Genomic DNA, 22,732 nt, shown 5'->3' with positions numbered 1-22,732 from the left:
ACAGTTCTTTACGGTTCGGGTGACAGAGCACTGGCACAGGCTGCCCAGGGAGGTCGTGGAGTCCCCTTCTCTGGAGATTTTCAAGACCCGCCTGGATGCAGTCCTGAGAAATGTGCTCTAGGCAATCCTGCTTTAGCAGGAGAGTTGGACTAGATGATCTCTAGAGGTCCCTTCCAACTCTGATAATTCTGTGATTCTGTGATTCTGTGAAATAGGGAGTTTCTAAGTTAAATCAATTCCCAACCCTTCAGAAAGCATGCCTGAAGTCATGCAGTTTATAACAGTCGCTGTTGCATCTTCTACTGGCAAAAGTGATTACAATTGAACTTTCTAATAGACAACAGCCTCTCACACCTTTGTACTAAAGGGACTGGCATCTTTTCGGAGACAGTACTAGCCTGAAGTAATCTGCTGATAATATCTACTTACTACCTTACTCATATAAAAATTCTCATAATAGATCAAACCAAAGATTACGTCACTGAAATAAGATTTGGAGTGCAACTTTTTTCCTCCTTTCATGTAATTACATGTTTCATAATTTTATCTTGACCTAAAACATTAAACTACCATTTGACTTAGAACGTGGACACTGTGGTCAGACTGAAAGAGAGCGCATGTGTGTGTATATATTTTATATATATTCAAAGGCTATGAAACCCCTAAAAACTAAGAAGCTATTTTCCATTTAGCTCACAATCCCTATTTCAGTTAGTGATCTTAAGTCAGATTTAACAAATATACACATTATCTAACCCAGCAATTTACAGTTGTAAACAAGTAATCCACGGAGCCATGAAAATTTGGAACTATAACATAACTTTAAATACAAATATGTATTTTATACCTGTAACAGAATTTTTCTTTGAAGCAAACATTTTTTAAACTTTAGTTCTCCAGTTGAGAAAACTTAAACAAAAAATATAAACAAACTAACGAACTCAAGACAACTTTATTAATACACGTGTCACTAACTTCAGGAAAACCTTAATATTTTGCAAAGAAATCAAGTTTTTGCTGTCAGACTATCGCCATTGAAAGACTTTGTATATTGCATTTTATCTTAATTGTTAGTGTACCTAAGAGTGCATTTTTAAGGATAAACTGATAAGGTCTTAAAGATGAAGTCTTCAAATGAAATGTTAACTGGCCCTTAATGATAGCAATGTGAATGTCACATTATAATGAGCATATTTGTCAAACTCTCAGTGGAATGAAAGCAAATTTTCTTTATTCTCTATAGAAAAAGAGCTCTCTATATAAAGATTTGACACCTTACCTCTAGGTCACAGCTGTATTCCATGCCATCCAGAAGCATCACTTTACACTGCACAGTTTTACTTTTCTTGGGAGACTTCTGAGGAATGTTTTCTGTTTTAATTTCAGCTGTCTGCACTTCTTTTGTCTCCCTTTTTTCTTTTTCTTCTTGTTTTTCTTCCTTTTCCTCTGTAACTTTCTCTACTTCTGTTTCTTTACCATCTTTGGCAGGCTATATAAAATACAGTTAAACAATGATTGAAACTCAGGAAGGTGGATATTTTTAACTTGTTCATTTCCTTTATAAGCTACTAATAAATAAGATTAAGCTTTCATTAAAGTTATGCATGTACTGGAAGCACAATAACCAGTGTAAGCATTAAGGTCTTCCTTTGGGAACCAGATATTCTTGCTCTCAAACCACAGCAGGTACCTTCCCCCCAACTTTGCTTGAAATGAGATTTGTTTATGTTTTTTGTAAAATGTTTTATTGGCTCCACACCCCCCCCCCCCCCCCCCCCCCAACAAAAACAATTTTAAAAAGAAGCTCCAGGAATTATGCAAAACTGAAAACTAGTGTTTATTAATAAAGTCAAGATATACAAAATCACAGGATGGCTGACATTCAAAGGGACCTCTTGAGATCTTCTATTTCAATGCCTGTAGGACCTCTCTATCCAGGGCCATATCCCAGTTGGGTTTTAAATATCTTCACAGATGGAGACTCCACAATCTCTCTGGGCAAGCTGTTCCCGTGTTTGACCCACGATCACAGTATAAAAGATTTTTTTGCAATTTGAGATGGAATTTCATGTTTTTAATTTGTGCACATTGCCTTTTGTCATTTAATTGTATACCACTGCGAAGAGTCTGGGACTTTTTTATTCCCTTCCTTAGGTATTTATACGCATTGATAAGATTCCCCTTGACCCTTCTCCAAGCTGAACAGTACCAGCTCTCTCAGTCCCTTCTCCTATGAAAGATTCTCTATGCCGTTAATCATCTTTGCCACCCTAGAATGTGAAGTTTGAGTGTTAAGAACTGACATGCAACTTTTCAAAAAGCAAGACTCTAGAGCACTGCAGTTTGGCTGGGAACTCAGCACCAACCTCACAAAATGAATCACTAAGGACACTGATGACAAGCATGGTCTCTAGGTAAAGGGTAACAAAAATTGAGATTATAAGGGCTCAGAGATAATCCATTTGTTATTTGTTGTGGTTAAGTCACTAAGGAGGTATTCCTGTGATCCAGTGGCTTCAGAGACAAAGCTGACTTAAGAAGCTTCTCCTCTTATCCTTGCTCATTTCTACCATAATGATACCATTCAGTGTTCCTTTGAGCTATGCCAAAACATGAGGTTACACTAAAATTAGACATCTAGAACAGCTGAAGTAAAAAATGGTCTGCCACAGAGCAGGAACCTTTAAAACCAGTTATGCTACTCATAACTATATCAACCCAAGCACGGAAAAGGCCAGTTAGCTGTCATTTTCCCCCTGATCTGATCCTAACGAAGCCTCATGTGAATTACGTAAATCACGAATCAGGTCTCATTAAAATTACTCCAAAGCATCCATTAGTCTTTCCACACATACCTGTGTTTCAGCACTACTAACAGAGTGTTTTTCTTCCTTGTCATCTGCTTTAGCATTATGCTGATTTACAGCCGCTGCTTCTTCTAAGCTCTTTTTTGGCTGAGCCACCCCCTCTGGTGTCTGGCATTCACTTTCTTCAACTACTTGTTCTTCCCCTGTGGTCTTTTTCTTGGTCTCATCTTTGGGCTCTGCCAATGTGTACGATTTTTGTTTCTTAAGCCAAGGGGGAAGGAAACGAGAAATGCCCTTGCTTTCAGTTGAAGTTTTTTCCTTCTTCTGGCTACTTGGACTACTTTGGCTAGTTGGTGCTGGGACAGAGGAAGAATCTTGAGCTTCTTCAGAGGATGTTTCCCCGGACTTTTGATTTACCGGAATCTCTGATGCTTCTTCAGGATTGTCCTTGGCTTTGTCTGGTCCCAGCTGTTCAGAATCTTTCTTTACTTCAGTCTCTGAGCCAACTTCAGTTGTCATTGTCAAAACTTGTAAACTAAAAACAGTAACAATAAAAACAGTTTTGTTATGCAGCATTGCTACTTTTACTGACTCTTACATTATTTGCAGTAATAATCTATAAGAGTTTCTAAACTAAACTTATTTGGGTTAAAGAAATACCTCTTTTCAAATTCTCAGCTCACAAGTAAAACCAGTAAGCTAAAACTTAGTGCTCTGAAGATAAAGATTTTTAAAAATACTACTCTAAAGAGATAGATCTACCAATAGTTTCCTTCTCCTTGATAAAAGTGTGAGTGTACTCACTGAAATGCCTTTATTTTATTATAAGCTACTCCCAATGTCATCAGCCAAGATTATTACATGAGTAACTTCAGTTATCTTTCTACTGGACTCCTTGGCTGACCCGGAAGCTCAAATTTCAGAAGAGTATTCACCTGCTCTAGTTAAACTGGTAGGTACAACCCCCCTACTAAGTGACACTTATTCATATAACACAAGTTTTATACAGAAAGTCTTTTTAAATCAAGAAAGACTGCATGCTTCTAGTTGTTCCTTTTTACATTAAGAAAAGCAATTCTTGCCTTAAAGAGACTCAATTAAAATACCTATACTCTTAGACCTTATTAACTCTTCCATCCTCCTTATCACCCATATCTTTTCAGCAAAGAAGAAACCAGTAGGCTTACAGTTGATAGTACCAGAAGCAGACATTGATTTTAGATGGGAAGTCACAGCTTTAGTATTTAAGTTTTAGTTTATAGTCAGATCTGTTGCATTTAAAGTTAAGGCTGTACTTTCACAATTCCCTTCTTAGTCCATGGAGAACCAGTGGTGGGGATGGAGGAAAATGAAAGCGAAAGCTTACCAAAGAATGGGAAAAAAAGGATGGTGAGCACGATACTGAGTATAAAAAAAAAAATAGCAATTGTAAGGTAGCGATACTGTTGAAATTACTAATAATGCTAGGAAGTGTACTTTTTTTTTTTTAAAAAGTAAGATTGGGTTCTTAATCATGAATTTATACCGACCAACATAACATCACATAACTCTTATACTCTCACCACTTCTGTATGCTCCTCCTTAGTGAAATTAAAAAGAAATCATAGTACTATAACAACAGGATATGTGATAATAATCTTTAATCTTAACATTATTTGTTATTTCTTGAAAAAATATTAAGTAGAATAAACAGAATTTATTAGCTGCGTGGATTTTGCTGCATTACTTTGAAAATGTAATATAACTAGTTTTTCCAATTTATTGAAGTGAGCCAACAAAAATAAGCACACCAGGGTCCAACAAACAAAGTTAAAAATGGTTAGATCCCATTAGAACTCACTGATACTTATTTACAACCTTCTTCAAACAATTAGTTTTAAACCGATGGTCTGTCTGGCCTGAAGGTTAGCAGGTTAGTTCCAATCACATTTATGACTTTAAAACATTGGGCACTATATTAAAATTGATTGCCATCAATGCCTGCCACTAGAGCTAGAAGGTTATTAGTTCAGGACTCCTGCTGAATACAATAGCTGCTGCCCCCACCCCTGCCCAAAAAAAAAAAGAGTCAAGGACAAGGTAATCTAGTTCAGGCTTGATGCAGTTAACTTGCACGACACTTCAAACTGCACTTGAAGCCAACTGGAAACAAGTTTAGATCACAAGGCAGCAGCAACACGTTGCCTCTATGTTTCTAAAGTACGTTCATAAATAGTCAGAAAAAGTTAAACTAAGCCATTCCCAAGGACAAAAAGAAGGAAAAAAAGATATAAAAACAGTGTCCAAATATACATGAGAAGCCCTTCTGGCAAAAGAGATGGGCAATATAGAGCCAAAGGAAACAAACTTCACAGTTATCTCAGTAGTAAGTTTAGACAGAGCCTTGAACTATCTACAGGCAAATTCATATTAAGCAAGCATCTTGACACCAGAAGTAACTACATGTTGTGGGTGTTTCTTTACTCATTACTTTAAACTTCAATATCTAAAACAAAACATCCACCAATGGGAAATTAAAAGAAAAGTTAGTATCTTTACTGCTATACTAGAAACTTCTGAATACATTTCAAGCTTAAATATTACAGTTATGTAGCTATTTCCTTCACTTTTCATAACCCTTCAAGTCTTAATACTGTTAAAGTTTGTTGTGATAGAGTATTAATATTTATGTAAGTATAATTTATCTCAGAGGTAACTCTGAAAGGCAGGTTTCCATTTGACTCGCTGTTGAGATTAAAACATTTGCTATTTCAAGCTACCTATTACTATGCTAGTTTTAAAGCTGCTACTAGGCAAATTACATTTTGCTATCACCTTCACATTTTACACATAATTGCTGCAGTTCTTTCCTAATGGTAGGCATCAATCTCAATAATAATAATAATGTAAAAGTTTATTATCAAAATGAACAATATATAGAAAACCAAAATCAACATTCCCCGAGAGAAAAATCCACAAGCTTCTGCTGATCAGAGAATAGCGATCCACGCTGCTTAACGAAGTCAAAAGTTCCATTATTAACAGAGATGCTGATTTTTTTCTCATGCATCTCTAAGAAAGAACCAATTTCTTCTCAGAAAGTAGCTAAAAAAATTCTAGCAAACTTGATAAACAAATCTTCAAAGAACCTACAGGAAAAAGAAAATCACTATATTTCCCACATGTGTTTCTTACTTTTCAAAATATTCAGAAATGCATGAAATACATATACACACTAATAAAAATTAATTATATACCATTCTTCAAATTAAGATCATATTTTGCTTATACAGTCAAAGAGGAGGCATCTCCAGAAAATTCCTTAGAACTGAGCAAAATAAATCACCCTGTAAAGAGGTTCCTATGACACTGTTCTAACAATAAAAGGAACTGAGGACACCAAGTTATGCATTTTAACTCATTAGACAGGACAGCAGTGAGCACTGAGCAAACTCGCTCAGTGTGAAACAAGAAAGGTTCAGCATCTCTAAGTGTCCAGGTTTTTCCTAACCCAAGTTATATTTAAAAGGAGAACTTAGCTTTATACTACAAAAGCAAGGGAAACTTGTTACAGTCCCTGTCTGTCCACATTCATTTAATGCCTTCATTTGATGCCCACAGCCCCAGGTGATTTCTTTCATGAGCTCAATTTCCCATAAGATTGTAACTTCAATGCTTTTCCTGGGGGAAAAAAAAAAAAAATGAGAGGAAAAACCCACAAAACAAAACACACCCTCTTTGCTAAGCCTGTAGATTTCTTTATACTCCCAGCACTGAGTGATTTGTTAGAGATGGATGAATGAACATGGGCACCGACCACACGGGTAAGGGACAGTCTTCCCAAAATATCTATCTTCTCTAGCACGAGCTTGATATATTTCTTTTTTCTAGTTTTATTTTGGCACAAGAATTAGGCATCCCTTGAGAAACAGAAAATAAGGTCTACCTGCCCTTCCTTGCACTCCCTTCCCATGTACTCACTATTTCAATGCTCTGTCAGATCCTCCAGTTCTGTATTTCACAAGAAAAACAGAGGTAGTGGGTGACAAAACAGAGTTCTGCTATCAGAATCTACTGTTGCAGGTTCTGAAGTCTCTGATGTTACCTTCACTACAGTCAAGCAGATCAAGAAACCAGATTATCTAGAAATGGCTTTTTCCTGATCCGAGAGGGAAGACCTTACAAGATCCCATCCAGCCCCGCGTCTTAACAATGCATCAGAAAGTAAGCGGAAATAAGCAGCAGACAGCATTTGTGTCAGAAGCGAGATCAGGAAGAAATAAACCAAATTAGGTTGAAAATTTACAGTTCTAAATTGTAGCTGCATCTTTTCTTCCCCTCTTGCCTCCAGGGAAGCATTGTAAACTCTCATTCGCTCTTACTACATAGCATAAGCACACTAAGTATTTTTACCCCTTTAATTTTCTTAAGCTCTGTAACAGCCACAGCAGGATAGGGTACTCCTTACCTCACCTCTTTTGTATTACAAGGCCAGGTTGGATGGGGCTTTGAGCAACCTGGTCTAGTGGAAGGTGTCCCTGACCATGGTTGGAACTAGATGACCTTTACAGTCCCTTCCAACTCCAACCATTCTATGATTCTATGAATCTATGATTAAATCCATGTTTCATTTTGAAAGGAGAATGAAAGTAAGAATCTTGCAGCAAGAGTGGAAAAAAGAGAAGGTACCTTAGAGGGATATTCAAATGGAAGGATTATCAAGGTCCAAGCAAAGAGGAAAAAAAGTCCTCGCAGATTTTGCAACTGGCATTAAACCCATGCAGATTAAACATCCTTATCTTTTGTAATCCTCCTGAAAACTTGGCTCATGCAGATTGAATGTCTACCCAAAATGCAAGGACCAAAGTGGGAGTGATAGGGCAAAAAGTATTGGAAACAACCTCGCAAATTCTGAAGAGGAATTAAGTTTGTTAAAACAGGTCCCACTTTTATGGGGAGCAGATGTCCTGCCCTAATCTTAACTCTACCAAATTCCCCAAGCAAGGGTGCCGGCCAGGAAGCAAGTGAAGACAACAACTCTCCCCTCTTCGTTTATCCCTTCTTTTCCCTTTTTATTTTGTTGAGGAGAAATTAACGCCAGCCAGAGCTCACATCTGAAAGCAGAGCAGAAGACTATATTCTTTCCTTACACTCTTTCCTCTCATATATACAGATTTATCAGTTGGCTGAAACCTTTCTTCCAGTTCATAGTAAAAATTCTTGAAATGTAGTTGTCTGACCAGAAGGATTCCTGCCACCATAGATAAACCAGAAACAGAAGACATACCAAGTACAACATGAAGTTTAATATTAAAAAAATAAAAAGAAAAAAAATCATCTTGCTTCTACTGAAATAAATTACAGCTCAGTGCACTAAAAACCAACATGCAAGTTGTGCAATTTTCTGGATCACCATATGATTAATAATTCCTTTTGAAAATCATTATCTTAATAAAAATTAACTAATTATACACTTGCACTTTCAAATACTAACACTCACACGGGGTACACATAAATGAACAACAAGAGAGCAAAGAATGTCTGAAAAATATATATGAAAACCTGAAACAAGATCATGTGTACTTCCACTACTTATCTGGGAGTTTTTTTGTTCCGTTTTAAAGAAAGTGGTTTATTTCTTGTCGTGTTACTGAGTTGAAGCACAGAAGACTGCTGGCCATTTCACAGTTGGTTAGGGCAGGTCATTTAAGAACAATATGCTTGCTGGTTTCAATACATAAAATTTGTTGACATAAAAGCCATGGAGACGTAAAATCCTAGCTGAAACGGTCATTCAAATTTTACAGAGTGCAAAAGGGTCTGGTTTACCCAGTAAGCAATACTGAGGAACTTGGTACTACCCCCAGAAGATTTTTCAGAAGCGTAAGTCAATTATTTCCTGTAGAGTACAATAAGTTATACTTCAAATCCGGCTGAATGTACTGACCAAAATACTTCCTTTTACATTTCTGCTAAGTTTTAAAACTTTTATTTTATCATCAGTATGTAAACAAGAAAACTCATGGCATCACATGGTTCTGTGCAGCACACCACTGTGCTGCATCATTCTGCTGAAGATGCCAATATAACCTGCATGCATTCTATTAGCAAACAAAGCAAAAGGTAAATTCAATTTCACCTTTTAGTAATTATTTAGGTGGATTACTACAGTTGCAAAGATATGGACCTCTCTGATTGCAAAGAAAAATTAACAACTAAAGAATACAGTTTTCAACTTTGAGATCCTTAAGGAAGCAAAAACATCCCTGAAAACGTCTTAGTTGCACCAATCCGCAACATTTACATTGTATGGCTTACATAAAATATTGATCTACAGGCAAGCATCAACTCAAGAAAGCCCCATTTCTCCCATAGGAAGTTATATCCTTTTCTGTATTTATACATTCACAGGGCTACATACATACATACAGACATACTTTGACTATTGAATTTAATAATTTGGATTAAGTTCATTTTTAAGCACATTCCTGAAAAAATAGATGACACTAAGGTCAAAGATCAACAGTTTAGCAAACTACTGAACACGTTTAAAAAAGTCATAGCAAAGAACTCGCAGGAAAACATGTTTTGTATCTACAAAATCTTATCACCTATTTTCAAACAATTAAGATGATCTCTAGCAATTGAACCCAAACCTAAGTATTTACACACGTGAATGTGACAAGGACTGGTTTTGTTTGTTCCTTCCCTGATGATCACTGTGCACAAAAATCAAGGTTAACCACAGAGGCTGAAGTGACAGACTGCAGACTCTGCTTTTTTGTGGGTCTCAACAGTAGCTGCAGGGCAGAAGTCTGTCAGAGTCCATCGGTTTCCCACACTGTGACAAGACCACCAGAGCTGGGACCTGAACTGATCTCATGCTGTCACAGCTCTTCTTTGTAGGCCTAGAAAGTAATGCATTGATAAATGGAATACCAAGAACAATCCTATGTCACATATAGCAAAAAAAAAAACCAAAAATCATTTATTTTAAAGCCTCAAAGTTCATGAAGAGCCTTATGCAACAATCCAGACTAGACAACTAAATTTGTTTTATGATTCAGACTTTTTCCATTGTGATAGATGTACTGCTAAAAATATTTATCCCAAACATAAGCCAACCAAAAATCACCCTTTCTCTTTATGATTCTGCTCTAACTGCCTCCTAAACTGAAGCTTACTTGTAAGGAGGGAACCAGGTGAGCAAACTGTCATTGCCAGTCTGTACATTGGTCAGCAGATGGTGCCATAATAGTTCTAAAAATCAGTAGCACATTTCAAAGGTCAAAGTTTAAACAGCGACACTATTCCAATTTCAAGTGTAGTTCCCAAGTTACAACAAGTAATTGAATGTCTTCATATAAGTATTAACATATACATACAGTTACATACATAATGTAATTTCAGGGCGAGACAGTGAATTACTACTCTGTGACAATAAAAATTAAAGTTACATATGTACATGAACACGTGTATGTCTAAGTATATACACATATTCACATAGCCTCTAAGCTTATCTCCAAGAGCAGAAACTGGTGCCTTCCCAAAGGATCCTATATCTATCAAATCCAGTTTCCAGAGAATTCCAGGCATGTTATGGTGGCTAGCAGCCCCAGAGTTAATGGCAACTATACTCATAAGCATCCCTTTACCTAGATAGTGAAGTCACTATCCAAACTAACAGGTTTTTTTTTAGCCTTCACATTTACATCCACACCATCACACAGCTGAATATTTGCAAGCATATAATGTTTCCCTCCCAAATACAGTAGCCTACTTGCATTACTAGGAAAACATTTTTGTCCTTATATAAATATTGAAATATGATCAAGCCTCTACAACTAATTTTTGTAGTGCTAGAAAATTACTGAGAATGTGTCATCATTCCTTGCAATACACAGAATACACACGATTCACCAGAAAAACACTGACAAGTCCCTACATAGCATGGTACAAACTTAAAAGATACTTCTGAAACAACAGCATAATACAAGTACTAGAGTCATTCTGCAGAGAACTGTGAGGATTTAAAAAAAAAAAAAAAAAAAAAAAAAATCAAGGATATAGACAGCAAATGAAGTGATACAGAGAAAGCTACTTCTGTCTAAAATTGCAAAGACAGTATCTGCAGTCTAGATAGAATATTTTCACAATAAAACTATTATGCTGACAAATTGCCTCAACTCTCGGTAAAGTCAAAATAGAATCCAGGAACATGGCTGTTTTTGAAAATCTTTTTTCCGTTAAATCAGCACAACAACATGTATCTATTCCCTACCTCTCAACTTTTCATAAAATACCTGCTGCAGGCCTTCTCTGTTTTGTCTGGTGAATAACTTGGTTACTGCAATCCATATACAACTTCAAATGATTAAAGGATAATTCAGTTGAAAAGGAACAACTCTCAAGAGATGGAAGATAATACCACTAGACAGGAAAACAAGTGAGAATTCTTTAAAAGCTGTTTTGTTAAAATTTGTCTCCTGACACTAGGTAGCAGCCTAAAACCAGACAAAATAACGTTAGAAAGTGCTGTTTCCCAAACTAAATGAAACGCATTGATAATTGCATCATTTGTATAACAGCATCCATACAACATGTAAAGCTCATCGTAAAAAAACAAAAACCACCAAAACTTTCAACAAAATCAGAACATAAATACCTTTACAGTGCTACACGAAGCCACGCTGCGATGCCCACATAGAAACTTCGAGATTACATTTAAGCAAATACACATCCTGCAGCATTTTCAGTGCTATCTATATCATATCCAGAGACAACATGAATCTTCTCCTGTATTTTCAATCTACAAATACTCTTGATATATCAATGCAAAAAAAAAAAAAAAATTAACAAAGAGGAACTTAATTCAAATCAAGAAATCTCTTTGCCAGAGTATATATGCACACATATATAATCTATCAAGCTAGTTTTGTGCTGTTCCCTGGCACTGAAAAACTGTTGTAAACTGATGAGAATCCCACAGTCTTTTTGAAAAGCTGTATTGAAGAGTGACCCCACCCAAGCCCTGACACTGCTAGAGAAGTGCATGCTCAGTGGAAAACCAGGATTTAGTTCCAAAGTCATTCCAGCAGCCAGAAAATGAACATGGGTCAAGAGAGTGCTCTGTTTTCCTGTTATCTATCCAACAAACTAAGAATACCAAAGTTTGAGAAAAGTCTCCGCCCTATCTTTAAAATCAACATTGCAAGTTTACAGTGGGTTTTGACTGTTCATATTAAACCCTCATGATATTTTAGAGATTAAAACCAGCCATGAGCAATGTTGTCCCTCCAATCTCCATTCCCTTCCTTCCACCCCATCCCACCTCATCAAATGGGTGTTCCTATAACAGTGCCACAATTCCACTGAAGCACAGACAAGCATTTCATTTTTTCTAATTCTTATTAAAGAAACAGGGGGGTGACTATTTGGATTCTTTAAATTATTTAGCTTGTTCTGATTTGGAGGTGATTGATTTCTAGATGCTACAAGAAATTTTTCATTTCCAACTTTTATTCAATCTATAACATATCGGCAAGATTAAAAACAGTTTATTTTTATACTTACAACATTAAGTTTACTCTTCCATGAAGTATACTTCCAAGGCACTTACAGTAACATGGTTAATCAAAGCACTTTGCAAATCAGGTTGAAAAACAATGTACTAGTACCTGAGATTTTATTTTTTTCTACAAGCTGAGAGGCCTCAGTGTAATAACACTCCTGGATGCTGGAATCCCAGATGCACATCATTATTTTGACAGGCATCCATTTCCTCTTCAGTGGAAGTCATATAGAGAATTATTACCATCTCACACGTTTAGGAAATGTACAACAGCATGCGAAAGAAGGAAATAACCACAATGCCAGGATTAAAGGTCAGGAAAAAGAAATGTGAAGTGACTAAGCTGTGGTTTTGGTAGAATACCACTCTCAGACCCCTACAAGCAGAACACATTTGCAAGTAATTTTCATAAGCAGCTAAAACCATTAACTTTATTCCACCACTACTTTCAGGCTGAATGTCATTCAGATCCAGACACTACTGAGATCACATTCAAAATGCCTATTAGCTTTTTATTTCAGATAATCCAACTTAGGAACAATGGCCAGAAACCAACTGACAAATGCATTAAGACAGTTTGCTCTGTCATTTACAAGACTAGAGTTCAATAGACAAACGTTGTTTACAAAGCTTCAGGGTGTAAACATAGCCACAGAAGTGCCTTTTTGGGCAGCAACATCAGTTCTGTATTTCAACTTTAAAGTGCACTTTTTTTTCTTATATTGTCAAATACAAGAACTATAGAGAGAACAGTTCTCTGGCAAGCCAGTTTAACAATACTGGCTGATGTTTGCACATGACTGAGGGAAACAAAAACCTGAAAAAAGCAACATTAACATTATAAATGATTTTATATAGGTGACAGGTGTAGAATCTTCTCCTGCTTCTATTTTTTTTTTTTTATGTCCTTTTTCCTGAAGCAGGATGCAAGTTGAAATACAAAAATTGATACTGCCACCACTTTCTATTGATAATAAATCAGTTTCAAATACTTGGTTAAATGGCATCCCTGGCAATTAATCTTAAACAAGCTTAATCCAAATTCTAAATAAATGCAATGCTTCAAGCTATATGGTGAAATATTTCTGGATTTCTGCAGGTAAGTTTTAGCTGTCTCTTTGCTGGGCATGTTGCTACCAGTATGCAAATCAACTGTTGAAGGACTTACAGAAATCTTGACACACATTGAGGTAAACAAATCCAGGCTATTAGTTGTATAGTATATTTTATGAAAAATAAACAAATGAAAAAGAATAAAAACATGATAATTCACAACTGCTGCTGCAATGAATAAATGCTATTCTGTATTCACTGCCAGCTACCCCACATTCCCCAAACCTCAGAGGTTAGCCACCCAAGATGTCCTGTGTTAGTGTTTTAATTTTTATATTTGCGTCTAGCACAACCTAGCTGAGTCTTTCATGTACTACTGGAACAGAAGTATTCCCTTGAAAGAGCAGAACCAATTTGCTCAATGGTGTGTTCCCCCCCAGCCCCCACATTAATTATAATGCATCTAAAATGATATATGTAAAGCAGGACACTGCAATACTGCAAACATTTTCCTAACCTTATGTTTACTCAAATATAGAACTAAGTATTGAAACTACAGATAATACTGCTTTCGGGGAAAGTATGCATCTACAGCTCCTGTGGGAGCGTAACATTGCCAATCCCAAGCAACAAAAAGGAGTGAAGGAAAGATGCCTCTTAGCTGACCAAATAAAATTGGCAGCCAAAACTTCAACACTCCCATAGCCTCTTCTGAATGCTGGTATTTGATTAGAAGAGCGAAAATATCAGCAACTTCCTAAAGGTTTCCCACTTTGCATAGCAATGGCTTCACCACTACAACATTTCGACCACTGCAACATCTCTGGGCTAGACAAAGTGAAATGATGCCCTAGAGGTCAGAAACATGTCTAATAATACTAACAGAGAGAAAAGAACAAAAGCAAAAGAGAATTTTATGCTAATAATGCTGGGTTTGTGCCTGGACTTCAGATGACTAACAAGCATGTTAAGTGCTAAATGATTTAGCTGTTTTGTGCTTTTTGGAAGGACATTCCCAGCATGAAAGATTGTAATATAAAACAGATAACAGGATATGCATGAAAGTCCCAAGGGAGTAACTATTTAAACAAAGTTTTCTTTGGAGAGTTAGAGAAAGACGACAGATAAGAAAGATTTAAAAGAATAATTCATTTGTGAACACCAAGAACAGAGTGGGAGAGGAGTATTGAGAACTGTCCCGTAGACAAGGAAAAACAGACAGTGACTTGCCAAACCATGATTGCAATGACATTCCCATATAAATATACATCACAAACTTCCGTTTGCCAAAGCAGCCTCACCCATTGCAGAAAAGCCTTTTAATGACCACGTACAAATCAGGGATGGCGTGTTATTACAGTAAGCTTTCAGGCCAAATTAAGTAGAGGTTTTATTCTGCCTTCTTGGGTCACATTTTCAGTTCTCATTCTATATATTCAGAAAAGTTTCAAAGCTTTGAAGCAGTCTTAGGCAAACACAAATCCAAGCTGACAGCAATTTATCATCAAATAGTTTTATTACACAAACACATATAGCGCAACATTATGAAGTCCACACCAAAAAAGATTTATTTGTTTGAATTAAACTCCCAATCTGCCTGGGTTTGGGGGTTTCTTTGCCTCCTTTTGTGCTCATCAGTTTAGGTGCTGACTGAACAAATGCTTAAAAGCATATTTACCCTCAAGTGTACCGCTGTTTTCTATGGGTATGCTTCTCTTGCATTTACACTTATAAACAGACCAAACCAATTTCAAATTTTTCTTGACCATAGTGCACTGGTTAACAACTCTTCTTTTTTGCAAGAGCATATTCCTGTGTGGAAGCCATAGGAAGCAAAGACTAACAAAAAGAGATTCTGACTCTTGTTTAAAATTACGTCACGTTCTCTCAGAAATCAAGATCACTCGATTAATAGTTCCCAAAGTGAGATGTCAGAGACCAAGAACTGCAGCTCTGGTCCAGATAAAGTCTGGGATGTACTACTCAAAAGCCTGCCTAAACATATAATTCTCAACAAATAAAACACTGAAAACTTCTAGCACTTAGAAAATGTGTACATCTGTGTCAGGACGGGAGAAACACATCCATATGTTAGACTTCAGTTTTGGGAAACAGTACAAACAACATGCAAATTAATGTTCAATAAATTCAATAACAAGTATGGATACAGAAACACGGTAAAAGGGAAGGACTGATATTAGAGCTCTCAATTGTCTCTTCCTTTTTTTATGAACAAAAAAACTTGGGAAAAACAAGCTAATAGAGAAAGAAAGTAAAGACATCACTGGAAAGAAAGTCAGGAGTAAAAAAGAAAAAAAAATGGGGTGGGGGAGGGAAGGAGAAAACAGGAAACAGACACTGAAGACAAAACAGGAAAAAAGGTCATGATTTGTGTAATAGCCAAAAAACTGCAGTGAGGCCAGAGAAGGGGGCAGGGTGGGAAGACACCAGAATCCCAGTACGGGCTAAATTATGTTGTAGAGGCTAATGGACAGAACAAGATCTCCAAATGTTGGTCCTTCAAGTTCTGGGCCACAGGAGATCCATCAACTATCATTTCACCCTCATATATGAAATCCTGCCTGGCACAGTCATTTAACCACAAAAGTATTTGTGCAAGAAAGGGCAAATGCACTTTGGGAAAGAGTAGGAAAACTGGGAAAAGCAAACCCTTAAACCTACTAGCCTTATGACATAGTTTCTGCAGAAGAATGTCTTCTCAAGAGCCTAAAATCTCCTTCCTGTGCAATCAAATGCCTCACAAGAGGTGATGTTTTTAAGACTTTTCCAGTAGCTTCATTTTTGTAAATTAATTTTGTGACGAGTTGGAGTCCCCTTCCCTGGAGATTTTCAAGACCCGCCTGGATGCAGTCCTGAGTAATGTGCTCTAGGCAATCCTGCTTTAGCAGGGGAGTTGGACTAGATGATCTCTAGAGGTCCCTTCCAACTCTGATGATTCTGTGATTCTGTGAGTTTCAAGACCTGTTCCTCTATTGTAAGATGTAAGCAGAGCGCGCCTTCCTTTGCATTTGTAATTATTTATGTATTTATTCTTAAGCAGCAAATGCTTGCTTTGGATTCTCTTAATGGATCAAGTGAAAAGTGGGACTTCCTGGAAAAACTGGGTTACTGCATCCCCAGATCCCTAAAATGACAGAATTCTAACCAGTTCACTTTTGTTTTTCAGGCATATCTACACATTTTTAAGTGTTTCGGTTCCATTCAGTACCAAGATTTGAGGCACAATATTTCAACAGTTTAGCTACATCATCAGCTAACCAGTTCCTACATAGTAAGCTTCTTTCTGGTTTCAAAACACATCATGAATTATAGCCCATTTACTTTTTGTTGAAAAGCTCGAATACCTGTCTAAAACACCTATCTGAAAACAAACTGTTTTGCAGTAGTTAATCTATAAAAATATTTCAAATTTTGGCAAAAAATAATTTTACAGATAGAGAAACTTGGGCACTATGAGGAGAAAGTGACACACAAGATGGGGTCACCAGGACAGTAGTAGAACCAAAACAAAAAGAGGTCTCAAGGCTTCCTCTCTTACATAGCGACATGAAGCACTTCTAGATGTTCCATGTAAGGAGACAACATCATAGCCTTTCATTTATTTTCAGCTGGAGCCCAGAGGTCACTTCTCTCCAAAAATATAAGGGTAACAGTCCACAGGAGAAGATTAGTTTTGCTTAGACAAAAGCAATACTTCCAAACTACATATAGAAAAGTGAAAGTGGAGACAAGTCTTTTTAATCCATTTACATTATTAGATCCTCTAGGCATGCACAAAAATTGTATTAGATGTATGGAGTGTCAGTACTGGGTTATGTGGGAGTTATGAAAACTACAGAGAGTTACAAAATGAGTTTTTTTGCTTTTAAAATTATAACCTGGAACAGAAGTATTCCCAGATCAATTTCCACTGAAATAACTATTATACAAGCTAAAAGTTTGTTCTTGTCAAGTGATGTAACATTTTCCTGTTGAACAATCCAAGTTAATTCATGCTTGTATGACATCACTAAAAATCCAAGGTCAAATCCAAGTCTAGAGGAGACAGACATCACTAACTATACATTCCAATTCAACAGAATTAGAATCCATCAGTTACTCACAAATGAAACAAATTCTCATTCACAACAGGTGAAGAAAGAATTTTGTGTTGGCAGATTCCTTTTATGAGGTACTGCTGTCATCAAGTGACTCCCTGCAACTTCATTAATCACCATGATCACATTTACACAGAAACAATTCTTGAAGCAAAATGAATAAGCAGTCTTCTTTCTGCAGAGAAAAACTGCAGTATTTCTCATACATTTCTTATGCCAATTAAAACAATGTTTCATTGTCTTCTTTAACAAAGGAGAATGGATTTTATACTGCGCATATCTGCAAAATATACTGCAACACTTGAGATAAAACTTGTAAAGATTAAAGTAAGCTTACTGGAGAAGGGAAACAGAAATTTATCTTAAGGCACACCTTTTAAGAAATACAGATAAGTACTATAGCATGCTTGGTGTGACTTCCAAATTTGAGTTTCAAATTGCTGAAAAGACAAAATAATTTTTCATCCCACAAAGGTTACATGAACCAAAATATTGTACCATATTTCACATAAAATGTAAAGTATGCTAAGCAATCCAGAAAGACATCAAAGAAGTTATTTATATAATTCTTATTCTGAAAATGTATTACCAGCATGTGCTACCCCATGCTTAGATGCACAGATAAACCTTTTAATTATATATATATATATATATATATATATCACCATACAATATACATTTAGATGGAAAAGGTGAAAAAAGAATTATGCACAACGTTCCATAATCCTGTAATGGGAAACAGATTCCCTTAAATTCCCAAGTCATAGTAACGAGGCTGTTTTAAGCTGTGATATGTGGGCTTCACCATTTCCAACACACAGACACTTTCTTACTTCACATTAGTTTCATGAGTAAACATCTCTTTCATCCTCTTTTCTTCTCCCTCCCCTCTTGTACCTTCACTTAATCTTATTTGCTTTTTTTAGAATCTTCCCAATTATCAATTAAGTCCTATGCCTTCCACTCTTAATTCCATCACCATTGCTAGAAAGCCAGGATGCCAAACTGTGTCAAAAGCCTGGCTTACATCCAGACAGTTTAGCATCTCACCTGAACAAAATAAACCATCAGTGATTCAAGATGCAAGACAGATTTTTCTTTCAAATCATATCACAGGAGAACAAGCAAAATAAACTGATCAAAACCAAACCCAATAAATTCAAATGTAGTACTGAAAAGCTGTTCAACTAATAGCAAATTATGCAGCAGTCAAATATGCAATATGAATGAAACCGCTTCAGAAAAAGAGAATGTATTTCTGCAACTCATTTTTTTAATCGAAACTATACTACTGCCTAGCATCGGGGATTTGTTTCTACCCAAAGCAACTGGAAACCATTATAGTAAATATATCACAAAGATGTCTTGGGAGGATGAAACAAAGCGAATTTGGTTCTTCCTTTTCTGTGCATCACAACATGTGTTCCAGTTAGTGTTCGCAATATCTCCAATAATTGGGGAAATGACAGAAATCCTCTTAAAACAAGGAGATAATCAAATCTGAGAATGGTATAAATCACTAGATTTTTCTGCTCTAATCTCCTAAAGTATCTTGTTCTGAAAAATGTGAATTGATTATGTTCTGGATCCATAATCTATGACAACCTCCGCATTCCCTAACCAAAGGGATTACAGGCATCAAAAACCAACACTAGAGATCTTTTCATTGGGAATCTCTTCCAAAACAGCCCCTCATTAATGGAGATGAAAGTGGAAGGCCTTAATACTTCTGAAAGAATCTGCCTGACAAAAAACCAAGGCAAAGCCTATCTAGAAGAAAAGGATTGTACGCTCTGTTGACGTTGTCAGTGACCTCCTTTAAACTGTCGTGGCTGGGATGAATAGCCTAAGTCACCAATCCATTTTATGACTGCTCAATCTGAGCCAGGGTTTAAGCAGCATGCTGTGCTGCACAGGCTACGTTAATCTGTCTACAAGTTAAGATATGTGGAGAGCTGCAATCTGCTCATGCCCAGAAGACAAAGAATATCCCTCCTCTTTACTCTAGTAGAGGACTGTGTTTATTTAAGGAGTATATTTTCCAATTCAAAGAATTAATATAAAAGTTTCAGGAAAAACATATATTCTGCATTAGTGAACCCAGAGCAGGTTTTACTGTTTGCAGACCTCATGCAGAGGTGGTAGAAATATCACATTCTTTTTCTTCTCAGTTTTGACCATGACACTACCTTAAGAATTGGCTCTAACTAATCCTTAGTATATCCTTTAGTAAATGAAAATAAACCCAGCAGTAACAAAAATCAATTATCAAAAGAAAAACTGTAAGAGGGAGAGATGCCATTTGTCTTTTCACTAATTCCTAGCATTACAGGCCTGTGGAAAAAGAAAGAATACTGAAGTCTCTTGGAAGCTCTGCAATATTTCTTCTACTTAGTGTTTAATCCCTTCAGGAAACACAGCAAGAATAAGAGGAATGCAAACAAATTTTAAGAAGCTGTGTTGGAGCAAGTTTTTATTCTTCTAGTTCTGAGTGCTTTATTGAGTGTGATCCAAGAAAAGCCCTTAACTTTTAAAAATTAAGTTGATGGAAAAAAGCTAATATTTATAAAAAACATTTAAAAAAAATAGGTAATTTTATAAAGAAATAGCTCTGTATCACTGTGTTTTTAAAATTCTGTTAGGTTGCTTTAGTCACAGGTGCTCACACAGATCTGACAGCTGGCTTAAAATGTTAACATCTCCAAGTTCATTAATGAAGTGACTATCAGATTCTGTGAAGCCACTTTCTAAAAGTGTTCAAAGTTGTCATTTGAGACATCTGTGAATCCCTTCTAAAGTAGTCAGTCTAATCTTTCAGGAATAAAGTGAGTGTTTGTTTTTCTGAAAAGGATAACCAGGACAATAAAATTCTATGTATGTCAAAGCAACAAAACCCTCAAGTTTAGACACCAACTTTGAGTTATGTCCTCAGTAGAGCTAGAACTAACTACTTATGGACTGAAACAGAATTTATTGTATATCTTAACAACTAGAATAAGTATCCCAATATATTATACAACCTACTTTTAAATCAATTGCCCTGTTGCCAGTATTCATTGATCAAGTCCATCAATAAGGGGGTTAAAAAACTTGTTATCTCTAAGGTCAGCACAGCCTGTGGAAGGACCTTATTTCTCAGGATTGACTAAACACACAGGTTGTAGCCATTTGAAGATAAACCTATCTTAAAAAAATACATCCCTGATTCCAATTGGTTGGCAGTAATGCTCTATCAAACTGTGTGCGTATGCCTGCACATACATGTTGTCATGGTTCTTCCTCAGGAAACATCCATTTCTTTTTGTTCAGTAGTTGTTAAAATGGATTTACTTCAGCAGAATGCAAGGCCAACATTATGTTTGTCATTGTTGTTGTGGCAATCAAGCAATTATCCACACATTCAAGTTATTATTTACCTAATTATATACTTATTTTTATTATTAACTTTGCTTTATTTTGTTGAATGATAATTATTTTTTATTTGTGATTAATGCATCATGTTATTTAGAATGAACTTGAAATTTGCTTTCAAAACATGGCATAGAACACAAACTACATCAGCAAGGTAAAAGTTTTGTGAAGATACCCAGCTTGCTTAGAGACTTGATGCATACAAAATGCATCACTATGCTCAAATCTGATTTCAAAACTAATCATGCTTGCTAAAATTAAAAAGCTGGTCACTATTTTCAAGTGTGCCAAGCCCAGCTTCTAACCAGACTCTGAAGACAATGTTCCTTTTCAGGAATTCGGTAGCGCATAGTTCCTCACTATTTTTTCCTTGTTAATGTACTTCTCATATTAAATCATCTCACCTCATTCTCTTGTTGGTAAACCAGTTTTTGTAAATTCAACAGGTCAAAATCCTTAAACTACTATGTAAGAGCTTTAAAATTAGTTTTCTTCACTTTTCAGCATGCTTTTAAAAATTGTTAACACTGGAAGTGCTAATAGCATTTTAATATACAGTCACTTACAGTATACAAAGCAGCAAGGTCTCTTCCGCACTCCTACTCCCTAGTCTCCTGCACACCTATCAGATAATTCCATTTGTCCTTTACAGCTCTGGCACTGCTCTAACAGCCTGTCACCCTATTTTGAAGGATATTATAGATTCTACCAGGCTTGGTAGAAGCTTGAAATTGGTTGGTTTATTAGTACAAATGTATCCAACCAGAGTTTGAGCTATCCCTCTTCTGATTTTTTTTTGTGCCCAAATACCTATATTCATGTCAATACTTAACAACAAGCATTTAGTCCCCAAACTACACTACACACAGCTTCAGGCAGAAGATGCTATATCACAATTCTGAACACATACATCAGCATATGAACTTGCATTTAGATCAGCACTTAATGAAAAGCATCAATACTTTACATACGGTTAGGTCAGCAAAAGAGTATCTCAAAAAAAAAAAAAAAAAAGGTACTGATGAAAATAAATTAAAACCAAGGATTTCTCATCCAAAGTTTTCCTTTTAAAAATCATGTATCTCTAGAAAACGTTTGTTCTCATAACTACCTTTCTCCAGTGTCTCCAGGCAGCAAGTACATGCCTGTATAAATCTAAACTACTTCAGAAACTAACAATGGTTATAAAGAAAGAACTGTAAAATGCAGATACAACTGTTGCTACATTTTGGGGCCAGTAGCCAGAGTTGCAGGTTTTTTTGTATTTCAGCAAATTCTCCTGGCTACATCAACAGGCAGAAATAAAAGTATTTTGATTCAAATCTTGAGTAAAAGATGCCCATGGTGAGCCAAAAGATCTGTTTCCTGGATGAACAAGAAGCACGACTGCTATATGGATAACACACCCTCCCTAGCTTAACCTAGATATCACCAGTAGGAAATTACATATGCCAAAAGAGATACAGAGTTCTGATCCCTACAGGATACATTATCAAATCACCATATTTTTCCAACCCAAACTTTAACAGAACACAGCTTTAATAAGCGTTATCCTATTCAGATCTTATCTAAGTTTACTAAACAGAGAAGCACTGCAAATTTTTCCTTAAATACAGGGATTTCTTTTCATACTTGAAATCATGTATGTACTCTTACTGGGCAAAATGTGAAAGGAAAAAATAACAACCAGACCATTACTGAACCAGATTCTCCATTCTGAAAGTGTCTCAATGAGCAGGGTCCTGGAGTTTCAATATAACTTTTAACTCACTTCCCAGCTAGTGCCCTTCATG

The 22,732-nt window shown here is 36.2% G+C and overlaps 1 protein-coding gene across 1 annotated transcript in view; it reads right to left on the bottom strand.

The window, feature by feature from the left end:
- Window positions 1–22,732, bottom strand: part of EPB41L2 (erythrocyte membrane protein band 4.1 like 2) — a 125,764-nt gene that overhangs the window by 75,600 nt on the left and 27,432 nt on the right. Inside the window, exons 2-3 of the mRNA XM_082480852.1 lie at window positions 2,856–3,342; window positions 1,280–1,489 (exon numbers count right to left, since the gene is read on the bottom strand). Of these exons, the coding sequence (XP_082336978.1) occupies window positions 1,280–1,489; window positions 2,856–3,326 (681 nt within the window). The 5' untranslated portion in view covers window positions 3,327–3,342. The remainder of the gene's footprint in view (window positions 1–1,279; window positions 1,490–2,855; window positions 3,343–22,732) is intronic.

Source organism: Vanellus vanellus (genome assembly GCF_965231255.1).
Source record: "Vanellus vanellus genome assembly, chromosome: 3".
Classification (NCBI taxonomy): Eukaryota; Metazoa; Chordata; class Aves; order Charadriiformes; family Charadriidae; genus Vanellus; species Vanellus vanellus.
The sequence above is the reverse complement of the archived record's forward strand: the minus strand, read 5'-3'. Positions and strand labels throughout refer to the sequence as shown.